A 17,462-nucleotide genomic window follows, 5' to 3' on the forward strand; every position below is an offset into this window, starting at 1 on the left:
CTACCCAGCCCGCAGAGTGAAGCCGCGTCGCCATTAGTGGAGAGCGCTGATTCCCTTCCTGAATAATCTGGACAAAAAAGACCCGTGAGTAAGACTGTACCTCTATTTGTGCTAAAATTACCTGAAACTAGGCTGAAAACGGGAAAGGCAAAAATTAAGGAAGTCTGCCTTCCCCCGACTGCATGACAATCAAAGCAACGAAAGTTACTAAGCTGCATCCGCGAGGGAAAATTGTTTTTAACTGTTTGAACCCGACATTTGGACTTTGACTATCCCCTCCAGCTTGCAGGGCAGAGGGGAGGAAAAGATGACTTTATAAGCTGCATGACCAATTTAATGGAAAAGGAAACCTTCTGCAGCCTCCAACCTGGTACGAACTGCTCATAAAACAAAGGAGCACTGAACTGACTTCAGATTCCTGCGAAAGTAACAAAGTAACAAAGTGGAAGCTTCATTGTTTATTTGTTACAAAGTTTTGGGACTTTGCGGATATATTATATCAGGGAAGGCTGGGACTCTATCTATTGGGAAAGTGTTGCAATATACGTATAGAAGCCTCCTGATAAATTTGCTTTTTAATACTCTTTATTTCGGTTTGCGGACATTCTGCTTTGCTCCCTCTAGAGGGTAAACTAAAAGTTGCTACGTTTTGGGACAGTGGAATTTTCCTTTAGGAGAAGGCTCTTGTGGGAATTGACCTTGGGATATGAGTGGCCCAGCAGAAGAGATAAGCACGAGAGCCAAGACAAGGCAATATCAACAACAGCTACAGCAACATAAGAAAAGAGGCTCGATCTCAGGAATAACTTCGACAGTGACAACAGGACAAGAAAGAGGTACAGCAGACTCTATGGATGCAGTATCGCAAGCCCTTCTTAAGATAAATCAATCCCTGGAGAATTTAACAAAGCAAACGGCAGAGAACACTAAGAAATTGACAGAGAACTCACAGAAATTGACAGACTTGACAGCAAGACTTGATTTGAATACAGAATCTATAAATAAGCTTACGCAAGAAAACTCTGCCACACGTCAAATTGCGGAGGAAGCCAGAACTATTGCTGGAGAGACTCAGGAAAAATTAGAACCGATTGCCAGGAAGGTCTATGACCACGATGCAACTCTGGCATTGTGGGAATTACAAAGAAAAGAAAAGAATCTGAAATTACGATCAATTCCAGAGGATGAAGGAGACAATCTTACGGACTTTTTAATGAAGGAGTTTGCTGATGCCTGGGAAGACTTAGAGGAAGACGAAATCAAAATCATAACGGCGTTCAGACTGGGCAGAAGACAGAATAGAAAGGTACCGAGAGACTGCTTGATTACCTTGAGGTCGAAGGAGGAAAGAGACAAAATATTAAGACTGCACTTTGAAAAGGCCTTACAAATTGGGAATTCACCGATACAGATCTTTAAAGATATCCCTAAACATATTCTGGACTTGAGAGCTTCTTATAAGGACTTGGTCTACCTGCTCAAGAAGAATAACATTCGTTTTAGGTGGGAATTTCCACAGGGACTGTCTTTTGATTACAGGAGGAAGAAGGTGAAAATAAAGACGACACAGGATAAAGACAGTTTCCTGCATAAAAATCAAGAAGATCTACAGAAAGGAACTGTAGACCCAATTGCTGAACAAAGGAGCGTAATAGACATTTTGAACCTTTCATTTGGACAGAACCTTCCACCACCAACAGAGGAGGAACAACAATTGGGAGCAGTTGGAGGAATACCAGAAAAATAACAAGATGGCCCTGCAATTCCTTAGTTGGAATTGTAATGGGATGAACATGCCTTTGAAGAGACGACAAGTATTCCATATTTTGTACAGAGAACAATTGGACGTGATTTGCTTACAGGAAACTCACATAACCAGAGCCCACAGGAGACTGCTTATGAATAAAAAATTGGGACAAGAATTTATCTCGTCGGACAAAGTGAAAAAAAGAGGAGTTGTGATTTATGTAAAAGAGAAGTGGGCCCCAAAAATGATTTTTAAAGATGAAGAAGGAAGATATTTAGCGGTGGAGATTCAAGCACAAGGAGAAAAATTTTTGATAATTGGGATTTACGCACCAAATGAAGGTAAAGCAGAATTCTTCAAAAAACTTCATGAAACCCTGACGGACTACTTGGAATATAATATGATAATCATGGGAGATATGAATGGTGTAGTTTCTACAAACATGGACAAGACACAAAGACTGATACTTACTAAAGAAGGGAGACTCCCGAAGACTTTTTTTGAAATGACTGAAAACATGGACTTAATAGACATTTGGAGAACAAGGAACCCTCTTGAAAGAGAGGGAACCTTTTTCTCCCAAGCAAAGATGACCTGGACCAGAATTGATCAAATCTGGATTACTAGTGGAATGGTTCCGAAGATTAAGAAGGTAGAAATCTGCCCAAAAACCTGCTCCGACCATAACGCCGTGAAGATGGAAATGAAACTTACAACAACTGGTCAGTTTAGATGGAGAATGAATGACACCCTGTTTCGAGATAGAGAGTTCCACTTGAAGGCCCAAAAAACCTTAAAGGACTATTTTGAAATTAATCTAAGGGGCGATGTGGAAAGAAGAGTGATCTGGGACGCAAGTAAAGCTGTGATGCGAGGGTTTTTGATTCAACAAAATTCAATAAAGAAGAGAAAGCAAAAGGAGAAAAGAGAAAAATTTTTGGAAAGGATAAAAGAAGGAGAGAAAAAACTAAGGTCAAAACCAAAGTCCCAGGAGATTTTGAGGGAGATTAAATTGTATCAAACACAATATATGGAATTGATGAACCAGGAGATAGAGTGGAAAATAAAGCAAATGAGACAAAAGACATTTGAGTCGGCAGACAAATGTGGCAAACTCTTGGCATGGCAACTCAAGAAAAGACAGAAATTAAATACAGTTTCAAGTTTAGAAGTGGATGGAAGGACCATATCTAAACCAAATGAGATAAGAAATTGTTTTGTGAGTTACTTCAAAAAACTTTATTCCCAAGGATTACAAAATGAAGAAGACATAGATAAATTCCTTAATAAATATGGATTACAAAAAATCTCTGCTCAAAGTAAGGTGGATTTAAACCAGAGAATAACAGAACAAGAGATAGAGGGTGCCATTCAGGACATGCAATTGGGCAAATCTCCAGGGCCAGATGGACTGACTTCCAGATACTACAAATCGTTAAAGGAATGGTTGATACAACCGTTAAAGGATGTCTGTAATGAGATCTTAGAGGGAAAAAAGGCACCTGAATCGTGGAAAGAAGCATATATTTCACTCATACCAAAGACAGAGACTGAAAAGACTCAATTGAAGAACTACCGCCCAATCTCGTTACTCAATGTGGATTACAAAATTTTTGCAGACATTTTAGCAAAAAGATTCAAAAAAGTACTGATGGAAAAGATTCATAGAGACCAAGCAGGCTTTCTCCCAAAGAGACACCTCTCAGATAATGTTAGGAATATAATAGACATTTTGGAAAAGTTAGAGGTGAACATAAATACTAAAGCAGTTCTGATATTTGTGGACGCGGAGAAAGCCTTTGACAACATCTCTTGGAGTTTTATGAAAAAGAACCTTCATGGGATGGGGGTAGGCCAAGGATTTGAGAACGGTATGGGTGCGATATATTCTGAACAAAGAGCTCAGCTGATTGTAAATAATGTAATAACTGAGGAACTTAAGATAGAAAAAGGAACATGACAGGGGTGCCCAATGTCCCCATTGCTCTTTATTTCTGTCCTGGAGGTGTTGCTGAATATGATTAGAAATGACCAGCAGGTTAAAGGTGTACAGGTCGGAGCAAAACATTACAAGTTAAGGGCTTTCGCAGATGACTTGGTTTTAACTTTACAAGAGCCATACACTAGCACGAAAAAGGTGTTGGAGATAATTCAACAATTTGGCCAGGTAGCTGGATTTAAATTGAATAAACAAAAAACTAAAGTCTTAGGGAAAAACCTGACAGATATGGAGAAGAATAAGTTTCAAGAAGAGACAGGTTTGATGGTGGTTAAGAAGGTGAAATACCTAGGGGTTAATTTAACATCTAAAAACTTGAATTTGTATAAGGACAATTATGAAAAATGTTGGTCAGAAATTAAAAAAGATCTAGAAATATGGTCAAATTTGAGATTATCAATGTTAGGCCGAATTGCAGTAATTAAGATGAATGTATTGCCTAGAATGTTATTTTTGTTTCAAACTTTGCAGATTATTGACAAGATGGACTGTTTCAAGAGGTGGCAGAAAGATATTGCGAAATTTGTCTGGCAGGGCAAAAAGCCCAGAATAAAATATAAAATACTAACAGATGTAAAAGAAAGAGGGGGATTTGCCCTGCCGGACTTAAAATTGTATTATGAGGCAGCAGCATTCTGCTGGCTGAAAGAGTGGATGCTCCTCGAGAATACAGATATCTTGGACTTAGAAGGTTTCAATAACGCATTTGGTTGGCATGCATATCTATGGTATGACAAAATCAAAGTGCATAGTGCCTTTAAAAATCACATTGTAAGGAAAGCGTTGTTCAATGTATGGATGAGATACAAAGACCTGTTGGAAAACAAAACCCCTAGATGGTTGTCACCCTTAGAGGCGAAGGCCCATAAGAAAGTCAATATGGAGGTCGGATGGCCAAAGTATTGTGAGATTTTAGAACAGGATGGAGAGAAACTGAAATTAAAGAGCCATGAAAAACTAAAACCCAAAGTACAAGATTGGCTCCACTATTATCAAATAACGGAGGTTTTTAAACAAGACAGGAAAATTGGCTTCCAGGTGGAAAAATCAAAACTTGAGACAGAATTGCTAGAACCCAATACTAAGAATTTGTCAAGAATGTATAACTTGCTGTTGAAATGGAATACACAAGATGAAATAGTTAAATCAGCTATGATTAAGTGGGCACAGGACATCGGCCATAACATTATGTCTGCTGACTGGGAAAGGTTGTGGAACACCGGAATTAAATTTACGGCATGTAGTGCCTTAAAGGAAAATGTGATGAAAATGGTATATAGGTGGTACATGACCCCAGTCAAGCTAGCAAAAATTTACCACTTGCCTGACAATAAATGTTGGAAATGCAAGGAAATTGAAGGTACTTTTTATCATCTTTGGTGGACATGCCCGAAGATTAAGGTTTTCTGGGAGATGATATATAATGAAATGAAAAAGGTATTTAAATATACCTTTCTTAAGAAACCAGAGGCCTTTCTCTTGGGCATTGTCGGCCAATTGGTGCAAAAAAAGGATAGAACTTTCTTTATGTATGCAACAACAGCAGCAAGAATACTGATCGCAAAGTATTGGAAGACACAAGATCTACCCACCGTGGAAGAATGGCAGATGAAAGTGATTGACTATATGTCATTGGCGGAAATGACGAGCAGAATTCGGGACCAGGGAAAGGAGACTGCGGAAGAAGATTGGAAGAAATTTAAGATCTATCTTAAGGACTACTATAAACTTGAGGAGGTTTAGAATGTCGAGATTCTACAGAGAGAAAGGGTTGCAGTAATATAAGATTAGAATAAGAAAGGACTATGACGAATTAGAGTTGGAAAAAAATATTTATAAGTTGCTATAAAATTTGGACACGAGGATGCAGAAAGGGGAGGTATGGGGAAGTCCGAGGAAAGGAGTTTATGAAAAGACATTATGAAACTATACTTGTTTGTTTGTTTGTTTTCTTTTTTGTGTTTGTTTGTTATAAAAACTTTTGTAAAACTAATAAAAAATATTATAAAAAAAAAAAAAAGAATAAGCTCTGCAGAAATTCTGGCTTTTTACAGTTCACCACAATAGATTTTTAAAATTTTATTTTTTTTAAAAAAAGGCCATGCTATAAACGGATCAATTTTCAGATGCTGCTCAGCTAAGGTTTCCTTCATAAGTTTATAGTCGGTTGGTGTGCAAATGAAAGGACTTGAGAGGCTGGAAGACACGCAAAAAGGCAGATCTGCAATTCAATAGGAAGGCTGCACAGAGGTTGGGGACGACGACACCCAACCGCAGTGCTATATGCCGCTAAACACGTACGCCTGTACACTAGCCCATCTCTGACCTACTTACTTGAGAAGCATCTCAGCATGGCTACTAGTACAGGGAGAAACATTAAGACACTCTTGGGATTGGGAAACACCCCTGTTTTGCAAGAGGGCTTACATTTTGGGTTCACCTTTATAAAAGGAAACGTTTTGGTGGTGGTGGTTTTCCATTAATTTTTTACTTGCGGAAATTAATGCTTCATTTCTCCCAAAAATGTAAAGGGAGGGGGGTGGAAATGTTTCCATCAGCTATGCACTGTGACAGCAACAAGGCAGAACATCACTTTTAATGCTCTTTGAAGCTGCTCTCTATCACGGCAGTTCCCTGACCCATCTAAACCAATACTGTGTACTAGTACACGCTACAGATTTCAGGCTGAACACATAGAGAGGCAGAAATTGCAATCGTACATATCTCTGTTCCTTCGGGCTTCATCCTGTTCTTTATGATGCCTCCGTCGCTGCCGGGCAGACACGTTTGAGGACGTGGATGATGTTCCTGACTCGGATTCTTCAGAGCTTTGACCGCCGGATCCATGAACGTCAAAAAGATGTTGCTCGACTGCTGACCGGATTGTCTTTTCTAAGTATCTGTAAAACCAACAAACAAATATGCAAGAAAGCAAAGGAATGTTAAGAATGATGGAGCTACAAAAACAAGGGTAAAATCTCACGTGTAGATTTATCAAGAAGAACCTCTTCTAGCAGAACTTAGAAGGAAAAATTCTGCTACTGCAATCCAGGGCATAGCCTGAAGGCATATGAGGCAGCAAACTTTGTTGAAGTAGCAAACACTACAAACACTATATACAAGCAAGGGTGCATATTTGAGATTTCTGTAACAGCTAAGGCATATATACATTGCTTTAAGTGATCCTAAGAATGCAGCCTTGCTCAAGTACACAATCCTGCTGGATTGATTTTACCCTAAACTGAGGGATAGGAATACATTACATTTGGTCTAGAATTCTTTACCAGAAGCCTTGCAACCCAGCAGGCAGGAAGTAGTCCACCAGAAATTTATTAGTGGTCCATCAGTAGACCACTCTGCCCAACCTTGCACAAAATTCTTCCAAAGCACAGGAAGACCCACAAAATGTTTTAATCAAAGTGTCTCAAATGACATTACTGTATAGAATCACAGAATCGTAGCGTTGGAAGGGACCCTGAGGATCATCCAGTCTGGCCCCCTCAAAGGTAAGGATGTCAACTAAAGCATCTGTGACAGATGGCCATATCTACAGGACAACAGCCTGAGCTATCAAACTTTATCAAGGATACTTTCCTTGAGCGTTTGCAGAGTCAACAAAACACACGCGCACACATATAACAAGAACAATTCAAAACCAAATTCAAGACACAAAAGCAGACACTTACTCTCCAGTCGGAGGGAGGCTGCTGTTGCTGGTGCTGCTGCTAACTTGCGACACGTGAGCACTGCATGAAAGGAATTCAAAAGTTATATGCAAGTCTCAAAGAACATTAAGAAAAGCTGCTTAGAGAACCCCATAGCTTTGCTTGAATTCTGAACGATCTGTTTAATGAATTACAAAGGCCTCCCAAAATATAAGCACACCTTGGATCAGTTTCATGCATACATGCATGTAACTTCGATTTCTGTTCAATTGATGTCAGATGAAAAAGTCAACTGACTTCAGCGAAAGGCATCATAATTTTCTTTTCAACAAATTGTGGACATTTGGCAAATTATTTGCAAAGATGCCTTATTATCGTGTGAAGAAAGAGAAGTGTATGCTTAGTTGCCAGGTTCTTCCAGTTTTATAAGACTATCCTTATGAGAAGCAACACATTATGCAAGAAATAAGGCGAGAATCGTCTGTTATTGTCAGCTGTGCATTTGAACTTACACTGTTTTATTTAAAGTAAGTCCCCCCCCAAAGAACATTTTTCTTTTAAAAAAACAAAATGCATCATATGAATAATCTGAATGATAATATAAAACTGATCAAACAAAACAAAATCAGTTCTTTAAAATTCAGAGCATCTCAAGGCTACACAGTATATTTGGGAGAAGAAAGTTCTTTTGACAAAAGAAATCCTGTTTGCTACAAAACCATTTCATCTTTGTCCTGGTTCTTTTGACTTCAAAAAGATGTGTCATCTTAGATACTTAATCCCCCCCCCCAATTTTATCTGTTAATTCATCAATCCTAGGTATTACTAGAGACATCATATACCTGTGGTGACAACTCACAAGTGCAAGTTACCACTTGGAATTTCATTAATCAAATGATGCAACATGTAAATGCAAATCAACTCTCAGACTGCAAACTCCTAAGCAGCAATGATTCAGCCACTATTTCTGACCAATCTGCCATGATAAGAGTAGGTTAGAAACAACACGCAAACAAATTTCAGAGCCTCTCACAAATTTAACACACAGCTTATAACACAATATGCACCTCTCAAAAATGATCAGCACAAAAAGAAGCAGACTGGCTTTTTGAAAAGAACACGCATTTAACTTAAAGCAGCTAAGCAGATTTGTGTTCTTCTTGTGAATACAGCCCTACCTTAGTTTCCAAACAGCTTAGTTCTCAAACGTTTTGGCTCCCGAATGCCGCAAACCCGGAAGGGAGTATTCCGGTTTGCGAACGTTCTTTGGAACCCGAATGTCCGACACGGCTTCCAATTGAGTGCAGGAAGCTCCCGCAGCCAACTGGAAGCCGTGCCTTGGTTTTTGAGTGTTTTTGGAAATCGAAACAGACTTTTGGAACGGATTCTGTTTGAGAGCCAAGGTACAACTGTATTGCACAGTGAGTAATGGGGAGATCAATTGGCAAACTACGTAATTGGGATGAAACACATGCCCACCACTTGTTTACAGACACGTCCACCCTTGCCTTCCTGCTTTGCACAGAAGGCACCTGTGATTGTGTGATCAATGCACCTGTTGACCCGTGGCTTCAAGCAGCTGAGAGACCCTCCATGTATGGAAGGAGTATACCAGGTGCTAGGGGTAAACAGCAGGAGAGAGCTGCTGCCCTTATGCTTGCCTTGCCAGTTTCACAGAAATGCCTTTCTGCCCATGAAGGCTGAACTAGGTGAATGGCAACTCTTTCGTTCCTAACGCAGATTCAGTCTCCTTGCACTGCTTCTTATCATGTGCCAATATGGCAGGAGCACTAGTGTGTTTTGTGGTAAGTTTTCCTATACACCCTATTTGCTTAGGGTGATTTGTATTGGGAGAAACTTCGGTCTGCACTGGGAAATTTTCTGAAGCATTATTATTATTATTATTATTATTATTTTACTATTATTACGACTACCACCATTAATTCACTGCCTCCTAAACAACAGCACATTTTTAATAATGTGTGTAAATGCCTTGAGACAAAGGCATTTGAATACATTATTAAAAACGCTTAAAAGCACAAAAGCAAAACAAAAACATTTAAGACAAGACTAAAACCATAACTGGTAGACATACATTGTAAAAAATTATGCACCTGTTCTACTTCGAAAGGAATGCTACTCCACCCCACAGTAAAATCCCTACTGTGAGTTACTGCAGACCTGGCTTCTGAGATCTTTGGGGCTTGCAGAAGAAATTCTCCTGCAGACTTCAGTGATCTACTGTGTAGATCTACTGGATAAGGCAGTCTCTCAGGTAACCTGGTCCTGAGCTGTACAGGGCTTTCTATATTAGCATCAACACCCTGAACGTGGCTCAGCAGTACAAGAGCAGCTGACACAATCCCACAAGCAGGGTGCTATATGCTGTCTGTCGGTAGTTTGTCTCCACAAGTTTGTCCCCACAACCTAGCTGCTGGGTTCTGCATGAGCTGCAGCCTCTGGCGAAGGGTCGCCTTGCATGGAGCACACTGCAGTAATTCGACTGTGAGGTTATCACTGCATGGGCAACTGTGCCCTAGATAGAGGTCTAATTTAGCAAGTTTATATTAACAGACATCACCAAATGGAGCTAAAAACTGTGAAACTGCGTAGCCTACCCAATACAGTGGTACCTCGGGTTGCATACGCTTCAGGTTACATACACTTCAGGTTACAGACTCCGCTAACCCAGAAATAGTGCTTCAGGTTAAGAACTTTGCTTCAGGATGAGAACAGAAATCGTGCTCCGGCGGTGCGGCAGCAGTAGGAGGTCCCATTAGCTAAAGTGGTGCTTCAGGTTAAGAACAGTTTCAGGTTAAGTACGGACCTCCGGAACAAATTAAGTACTTAACCCGAGGCACCACTGTACTTATTTGCAATTGGCATCCGTTCATTGTTCCTAATGGACTTACAACGTTGGACATTTTCTGTGGAAAAATAAGGCACTGGGGAAATTTTCCGCCTCGTGTCACCGGCCTGAAAGCAGCCACATGCCCAATTTACCAGATACAACAATGCACATGATTTCCCTAGGCGTAAGTGATGCCACGCAGGACAATACTGAATGGGGCAACTGTGTCCCTGAAGGACCAGGTGCGCAGCCTGGGAGTCATTTTGGACTCACAGCTGTCCATGGAGGCACAGGTCAATTCTGTGTCCAGGGCAGCTGTCTACCGGCTCCATCTGGTACGCAGGTTGAGACCCTATCTGCCCGCCGACTTGTCTCACCAGAGTGGCGCATGCTCTAGTTATCTCCCGCTTGGACTACTGCAATGACCTCTCCGTGGGGCTACCTATCATCGTCAAAGTTTGGTCTTCCCAGGAAGCGAAAACACAGCCTGATGCGGGGCCTTGTCTTCGGAGCAGCTCTCTGAACTGGGAGGCAAGGTCAGGTCTGAGACGCGCAGGAGTCCTGTCTCTCCGCCTCCTCCATCCTGCTGACTCAGCTTTGCAGATAAGAGGGGCCATGTGACATGTTACTGAGGTTCAGAGCCTGACTACAGTATTCATAAACCAAGTTGTTATGAGCTTAAAACATTTCGTTGGGCTTGATCCTCTTATCGGCAAGAGAATTAGTTCGCCCAGCTGGCTGGCCTGCATGTGTGCAAACAAGAACGACACGGTGTCGCTGAGGGAGGCAGATACGCTGCGAAATGCAAGGCTCAGCAAACCACCCTAATGGACACTTGCTAAACAAGAAAACGCTTCAAGTGTCCTGCTTCTCAAACAGTTTGTCTCCGGTGTGCTTCTTCGGACTTACCGCTAAGCTTTCCTGCTAGTACTTTCTAGTACAGTCATACCTCGGGTTGAAGTCGCTTCAGCCTTTTCGGGTTGCGCTCTGCAGCGACCCGGAAGTAATGGAGTGTGTTACTTCCGGGTTTCGCCGCTCACGCATGCGCAGATGCTCAAAATGACGTCACGCACATGCGCGGAAGCAGCAAATCGTGACCTGTGGATTGCATTCACTTCATGATGTGAACGGGGCTCCGGAATGGATCCCGTTCGCATCCAGAGGTACCACTGTAATGTGTGAACCCCTCGCTGCTACCCAGAACAAGTTGGGTTAGTCTAGAAAGAAGCAGTCTATTCATCAGCCAAAGCAGAGACGGGCGGCATTCTTCTAATGCAAAGCTTGCTGGGTGACCCTGAGCCGGTCACATGATCTCAGCCCAACCTACCTCACAGGGTTGTTGTGAGGATCAGAAGGGGATGAGAACTATCTAGGTCACCTTGATCTCCTTGAAGGAAAGGTGGGGTACAAATGTAACAGAGAAGAACTGCTGGGATAGCTCACTTGGTACAGTGTGAGAATCTGAATCTCAGGGTTGTGGGTTCGAGCCCTATGTTGGGCAAAAGAGTCTGGCATCGCAGGGGGTTGGACTAAATGACCCTTGTGGTCCCTTCCATCTCTCTTACGATTCTATGATTCTAAGAAGAAGAAGAACATCAGGGCTTCAACTTAGGACAGACCTCCAGGTCTTGCCAAAGTAAGGCCTAAAAACGAGTTAAGGCACTAGTCCTTAGGATTCTTTTATTTATTTGTGGTCCAGCCTTACAGGGTCAGGTGTACAAGGATACACTTCACCCAGAGCAAAACCCGGGTTTGCCACTAAATATTTATTTATTCAAGGGAAGCAATAGTGCCACTGTATTCTGCTCTGGTCAGACCTCACCTGGAGTACTGTGTCCAGTTCTGGGCACCACAGTTCAAGAAGGACACTGACAAACTGGAACGTGTCCAGAGGAGGGCAACCAAAATGGTCAAAGGCCTGGAAACGATGCCTTATGAGGAACGGCTAAGGGAGCTGGGCATGTTTAGCCTGGAGAAGAGGAGGTTAAGGGGTGATATGATAGCCATGTTCAAATATATAAAAGGATGTCATATAGAGGAGGGAGAAAGGTTGTTTTCTGCTGCTCCAGAGAAGCGGACACGGAGCAATGGAGCCAAACTACAAGAAAGAAGGTTCCACCTAAACATGAGGAAGAACTTCCTGACAGTAAGAGCTGTTTGACAGTGGAATTTGCTGCCAAGGAGTGTGGTGGAGTCTCCTTCTTTGGAGGTCTTTAAGCAGAGGCTTGACAACCATATGTCAGGAGTGCTCTGATGGTGTTTCCTGCTTGGCAGGGGGATGGACTCGATGGCCCTTGTGGTCTATTCCAACTCTATGATTCTATGATTTATTAGATTCATATGCCACCCTTCATCAAAAGATCTCAAGATAAAAATACACGATAAAAGCACAAGAGAGATAGTCAAAACAGAAGCAATGAAACAATAATGCCCCCCTCCCACAAACACATTTAAAAGGCCATAGAGTATTAATCAGCCAAAGGCCTGGCACCTAAAGATATACAATGAAGGTGCCAACCTTGCTGGGGAGAGCATTCCACAAATGGGAAGCCACTGCAGAAAAGGCCCCATTCTCGTGTTGTGCCACTCTTCCAGCCCCGTGTGGAAGAGGCACACAAAGAAGGGTCTCAGAGGATGAACACAGAGTCATCAGGGAGCCGCAACACAATGACAACATCTGTACAGTACTCATGTTGGCCATATGTATCTGCAGAGATACCAACTGACCGGGAACCACAGCAAGCTTGGCCTGACCTTGTGTCTTTTAGCAGCAGCAGCAGCAGCAGCAGTTTCGATGCATGGAAATGAGAAGGTGAGGCCTTTTCTTTTTACAGCACAGAGGCAAGTGCCTGCAGATCCATCGGCTTTTAACAGGGGACCAGGCAAGGCTGAAGTCTAGCTTTCTTGCAGCATTTTCACACGTCTGTCATCGTGTGCCGTGGTGTGTTTGCAAGGCAGCTGCTTCTCTTATCGAGGAAGTTGTCCAGGCAGAAAGCAATTATTTACTCTTGCACTTTCCTCCCCCTTTCCTCTAATCAAATCATCGCTGGGGATTTGTGAGCAGCGACACCTGCAGCTGAAAGCCTAGCCGGGAGGGCGTGCAAAGATTTTCGCTGAGGCTACCCACAGGGACCTCTCCTGTATTATTCACTTTGGCAAGTCTATGCTCTCTCCACCCAAGGCATGGACTCTCCTATATTAGAATTTTTTTTTGGGGGGGGGGGCACAAAATCATGCCTGTTGAACTCAAGACAGTGTGACATCATTTTCATTTATCTGCCGCACTTATAAACCACCTTTTTCCTCCAAGGAGCTTAAAGTGAACACACATGGTTTTCTTCCCCCTCACTTAATCCCAACAACCTTGTGTGGCACATGAGGCTGAGAGGCAGTGACTGGCCGAAGGTCACTGAGCGGGGATTCGAACGCAAGACTCCAACCACAACGCCACTCTGCTAAAGTAAAAAAAGCAACGTCTAACCCTAACTCCCCAAAAACACTGACACGGCCTGAGCTTCTTGGTAATAAGCCCTGCTGAGATCTGGGTGCAAGTTCAAATTAAGCTTTTTAAAAAACAAAAACAAATTCAATTAGCTTACATTGAAAACAGAGCATTTCAGAGTTAAGGGGCAGCCAAGGGTGGGTGGATAATTTTTTAAATTAAATTCCACCTTTATGCCCAAAGGAGTGGCAGTTACCCCCTGATTTTTAACCCTTCCCCATTTGTCAGCTCCTTACTGTTCTCCAAAATGGCTGCTTCTGCCCCATAGAACCACCCAGGGGAAAATGCTTAGACTCACAGTGTTGTGAGGAGACAGGTTAAGCATCCTACCCCTTCAGTCCTTTACAATCCCCCACTTTTTTAAAAAAAAGGGGCTTTAGTTTCAAAATATGGCACCACAGATTACTTAAATGCATTTGCTTGCAACACGCAGTTAACCGAGTTGGCGCTAGAGAGCTTTCCTAAAAAACGACGACAGTTGTTGGGAGCCCAGCGTCACGAAAGCAAACCAAAAGACAGACTTCTCTTCTGAGGGACCATCAGCACCACCACCACCACACTCTTTCCCCCTCTAGAACAGGGATCGCCAACCTTTTTGGACTGCAAGGACTTATCTGGAATTCTGAGAAGGAAGTTTCTGTGGGCGCCAGCCACAAAATGGCTGCCGGGGTGGTGTGGCATAATAAAAAATGGCTGCCATGGGGTTACGTAGGAGATGCTGAGCTAGAGCAAACAGGAACTGCTGGGCCAGGAACAGCATAGAGTCCCTCATGCGTTCTGTATTTTTGATGGGATGTTGAATGAGACCTTTCTCAGACACCAGAGGCAATTAACTGGCAGATATATTAGCAGATATATTTTCACAGTACTGGCAAATCCTGCTCTAGAAGAGACTTGGTGCCTCCTTCAGGAGACGAGCCTGATATTTTCAATACAAAAAGGAAAGGGGCCTGCGTCTTAGATGTCCCTTCTCTATACATTGTACCTACTAGCATAATAGGAATTAAGTCTTTCTCTGGCTCATGGACAGAAGCCATTCATGATGTCAAATTTTGTTTTGCACAAGAGTATTCTGCTGCCTCTGCCAAGCATCTCTAAAGTCCAATCAGAACATGGTTTTCTCGTGTACAACTGATCATTTCTACTTGGCTGACCTAAACACCCGGAGACCCAGGCCCTGCTTGCATTACCTGAAAGTTTCTTATCTACCCCTGTTGACATACACCACCTGTTCTTTTCAGTTTTCTGAAGTACGCCCTGCTTATCTAAGAATCTCCGTGCTAATATAAACCCAGGATTACCAAGCAAAAGACAAGGCACAGAAAGTTTTTATGTACAAAGATTTAGAAAACCAAACAATGATCCTCTTGGCTTTTAACCTATTAAAACATGGCAGCTTCATGTTTTAAGCTACAACTGACACCTCCTAAAATGGATGACAATATTCCTGTTTATTTGAATGGAATTGTATCACATGTTTGATAATATAATATAGTTTTTGTTGCTCTTAATAAAACAATGGAGGGAAGGCAATCACGGTTCCAAGTGCTATTTGCTTTTAGTCATATAAACAATATTTTTGGCATGCAAGATTCTTGTGTCAATTTAGCACCACCACAAAATTGAGAAATAGCATATTGTTTTATATTGTTAAAAAAACGTTATAGTGCACTAAGCAGTGGTCATGGTGGTGATGAACTCCAGCTGTGATTGGCTCAGCTACTTGCCTGTCTGTCACAGTGGGGCTGGCCAAGCCACTTGTTACCATTGGCTTAGCTGCTCTCTTCCTTAGAGTCTCAACCTGCCATAGGGATGGGAGGCCAGGTGCACAGCTGGCCTGGCTGAGAGTTGTTGTCCAAAACATCTGGAAGGCGCCAGATTGGCAGAGGCTGTGCTAAGGGAAACAGAGACAGGGGAATCTAGGAAAGGAGGGCTGGAACAGGAAGAGGGCTGGAACAATGCAGTGGACAAGGCAAGGAAGAGGAGTCACAGGGGAAAGAAGACAGACACACAACAGGTAGGGAGAAGATGTGCAGAGCAAATAACAGGCCAAATCTTTGACTGAAAGCCTCCGGTTATTTGTCTACTTTTACAGATAGGGCTGTAGAAACTGGCTCAAGGTTAAGCAGATGTCTGCACTTGGATTTACAAACGGCTGCACCCACGTGGAGGGGGATTTAAGAGTGCACCAAGTCTAAAAGGAATTTCAGACAATTAAGATTCTAATGTTACAGATGTTTGTTTAATCATTCCGCTGTGCTCTTTAGGTTACGTCCCTTGACTGAAACGGGAGAGAGGAGATCGTTAAGGAACACAAGCCGCTGCACTCATCAGAAACTCTGCAACATTTGCAGCGCCGATGATAAGAAGAATAAAAAAAGGCATATACATAGCGTTCCTGCCAGCTGGCAAGAGAAAAAGCACCGTGCAGTCCTTGGAATATGGACAGCTCTTGTTTGCACCCACCCAGCATGTTACATAACCGTCTCTCCTCTCGACCATTGTACTCTGTGTACTGTATAAAAGCTGCAGCCCACATCCTCCATGTGTTTACGTTAATTGCTCAGTTGTTCTATCGCATAAATATGTCTACATCAAGGCAAGCGCGGCGGGGCAGGAAGTCAGCAAAACGGCAGGGTGGGAAAAGAAAAGAGATGTCTTGCAAAGCAGCTTCTGGCATGGAATCGCAGGGCAATCCCCCCCCCCCTTTGGTTTCTGCAGCAAGGCAGGGAAGATAAATGGCAGGAGTTGTTGAAGCAGCAAGAGCTGCCTCTTGCCACGAGAGCTCTCAGGCGACGAAGCACCCGCCGTTGGCCACCTTGTGGCCACCTTCCCTGCCAAATTAACTCCTCTTGGCAAACCACACATTTCTGGTGTGTGACACTGAGCAGCCATTCTTCCTTCCTTCCTTTCTTTTTAAATAAACAAGCTGCCAAATGTAATCAGGGGTGCATTATGATGCTAAGCGAAGTAACAAAAAGAAACAAGCTGTGCAACAGGGAATTATGTCGCAAAGCTAGATTATTGCTTTGCTTTAATTAACAAGATACTGATTTAAATGGGGCACACCACCAATGCGCTTCCAAAACCTGCTCACCGAGTAGTCCCACCAGGAGATTATGCCCTAGATGCTTTTCCTGTATTCAAATATTCCAGGAATGATAAAAGCAAGCCTGGAAAACAACTTTCAAAACGCGAAGACCTCCGGAACGCCATTTGTTCCTATGTGTGATATGAAACATTTGCACAGGCATCTCCTTATATAATCACAGAAACGTGGGAAACCAAGTCAAACCAGGAGTGAATTATTGTCTACAATGACTGCAAGAGGCTTTCCAAAGTTTTGGACAGGGGGTCTCTCCTACTTAGACATGCCGGTGATCTTGTACAAAGCAGATGCCCTATCACTTTGCCACAGCCCTTCCCAAACTATCTCCACTATATTATTTAAAACAACAAGAAGAAAAATCCCTAAATATCTCCTAGCTAAAATAAGCAACAAATCCCTGGCATTCTGAGATTGAGAAACCGATGTGTAGGAATCAGGAAAAGTCATAGAGACTTTTGTTATTGGCTCTGGCTCCCCCTGCTGTTTGTCTCCCAACCTTCTGGCCTACCAGTCTGACTGGGCCCCAGTAACCGCTGTCGCAAGGTTTATGTGTCCGTCTGACCATGAATGCTTTCAATGGGTGGGGTCA

The 17,462-nt window shown here is 42.7% G+C and overlaps 1 protein-coding gene and 2 long non-coding RNA genes across 5 annotated transcripts in view; 1 reads left to right on the top strand and 2 right to left on the bottom strand.

Annotated features, from left to right (window-relative positions):
- LOC310686050 overlaps positions 1 to 17,462 on the bottom strand; it is a 317,292-nt gene that overhangs the window by 121,755 nt on the left and 178,075 nt on the right. The window lies entirely within an intron of this gene.
- The window catches only part of FAM13A (family with sequence similarity 13 member A), a 156,126-nt gene that overhangs the window by 39,815 nt on the left and 98,849 nt on the right, over positions 1 to 17,462 (bottom strand). For all 3 annotated transcript variants that reach the window (XM_083458629.1, XM_083458628.1, XM_083458630.1), the window contains 2 exons: positions 7,433 to 7,492; positions 6,467 to 6,646 (listed from right to left, as the gene is read on the bottom strand). In XM_083458629.1, the coding sequence (XP_083314755.1) occupies positions 6,467 to 6,646; positions 7,433 to 7,492 (240 nt within the window). The remainder of the gene's footprint in view (positions 1 to 6,466; positions 6,647 to 7,432; positions 7,493 to 17,462) is intronic.
- Positions 13,916 to 16,302, top strand: LOC310686023. Its single transcript, XR_014515651.1, has 2 exons — positions 13,916 to 15,781; positions 16,032 to 16,302. It is a non-coding gene; the product is annotated as an uncharacterized lncRNA (long non-coding RNA).

This window comes from Podarcis liolepis (genome assembly GCF_965112155.1).
Source record: "Podarcis liolepis genome assembly, chromosome: 9".
Lineage (NCBI taxonomy): Eukaryota > Metazoa > Chordata > Lepidosauria > Squamata > Lacertidae > Podarcis > Podarcis liolepis.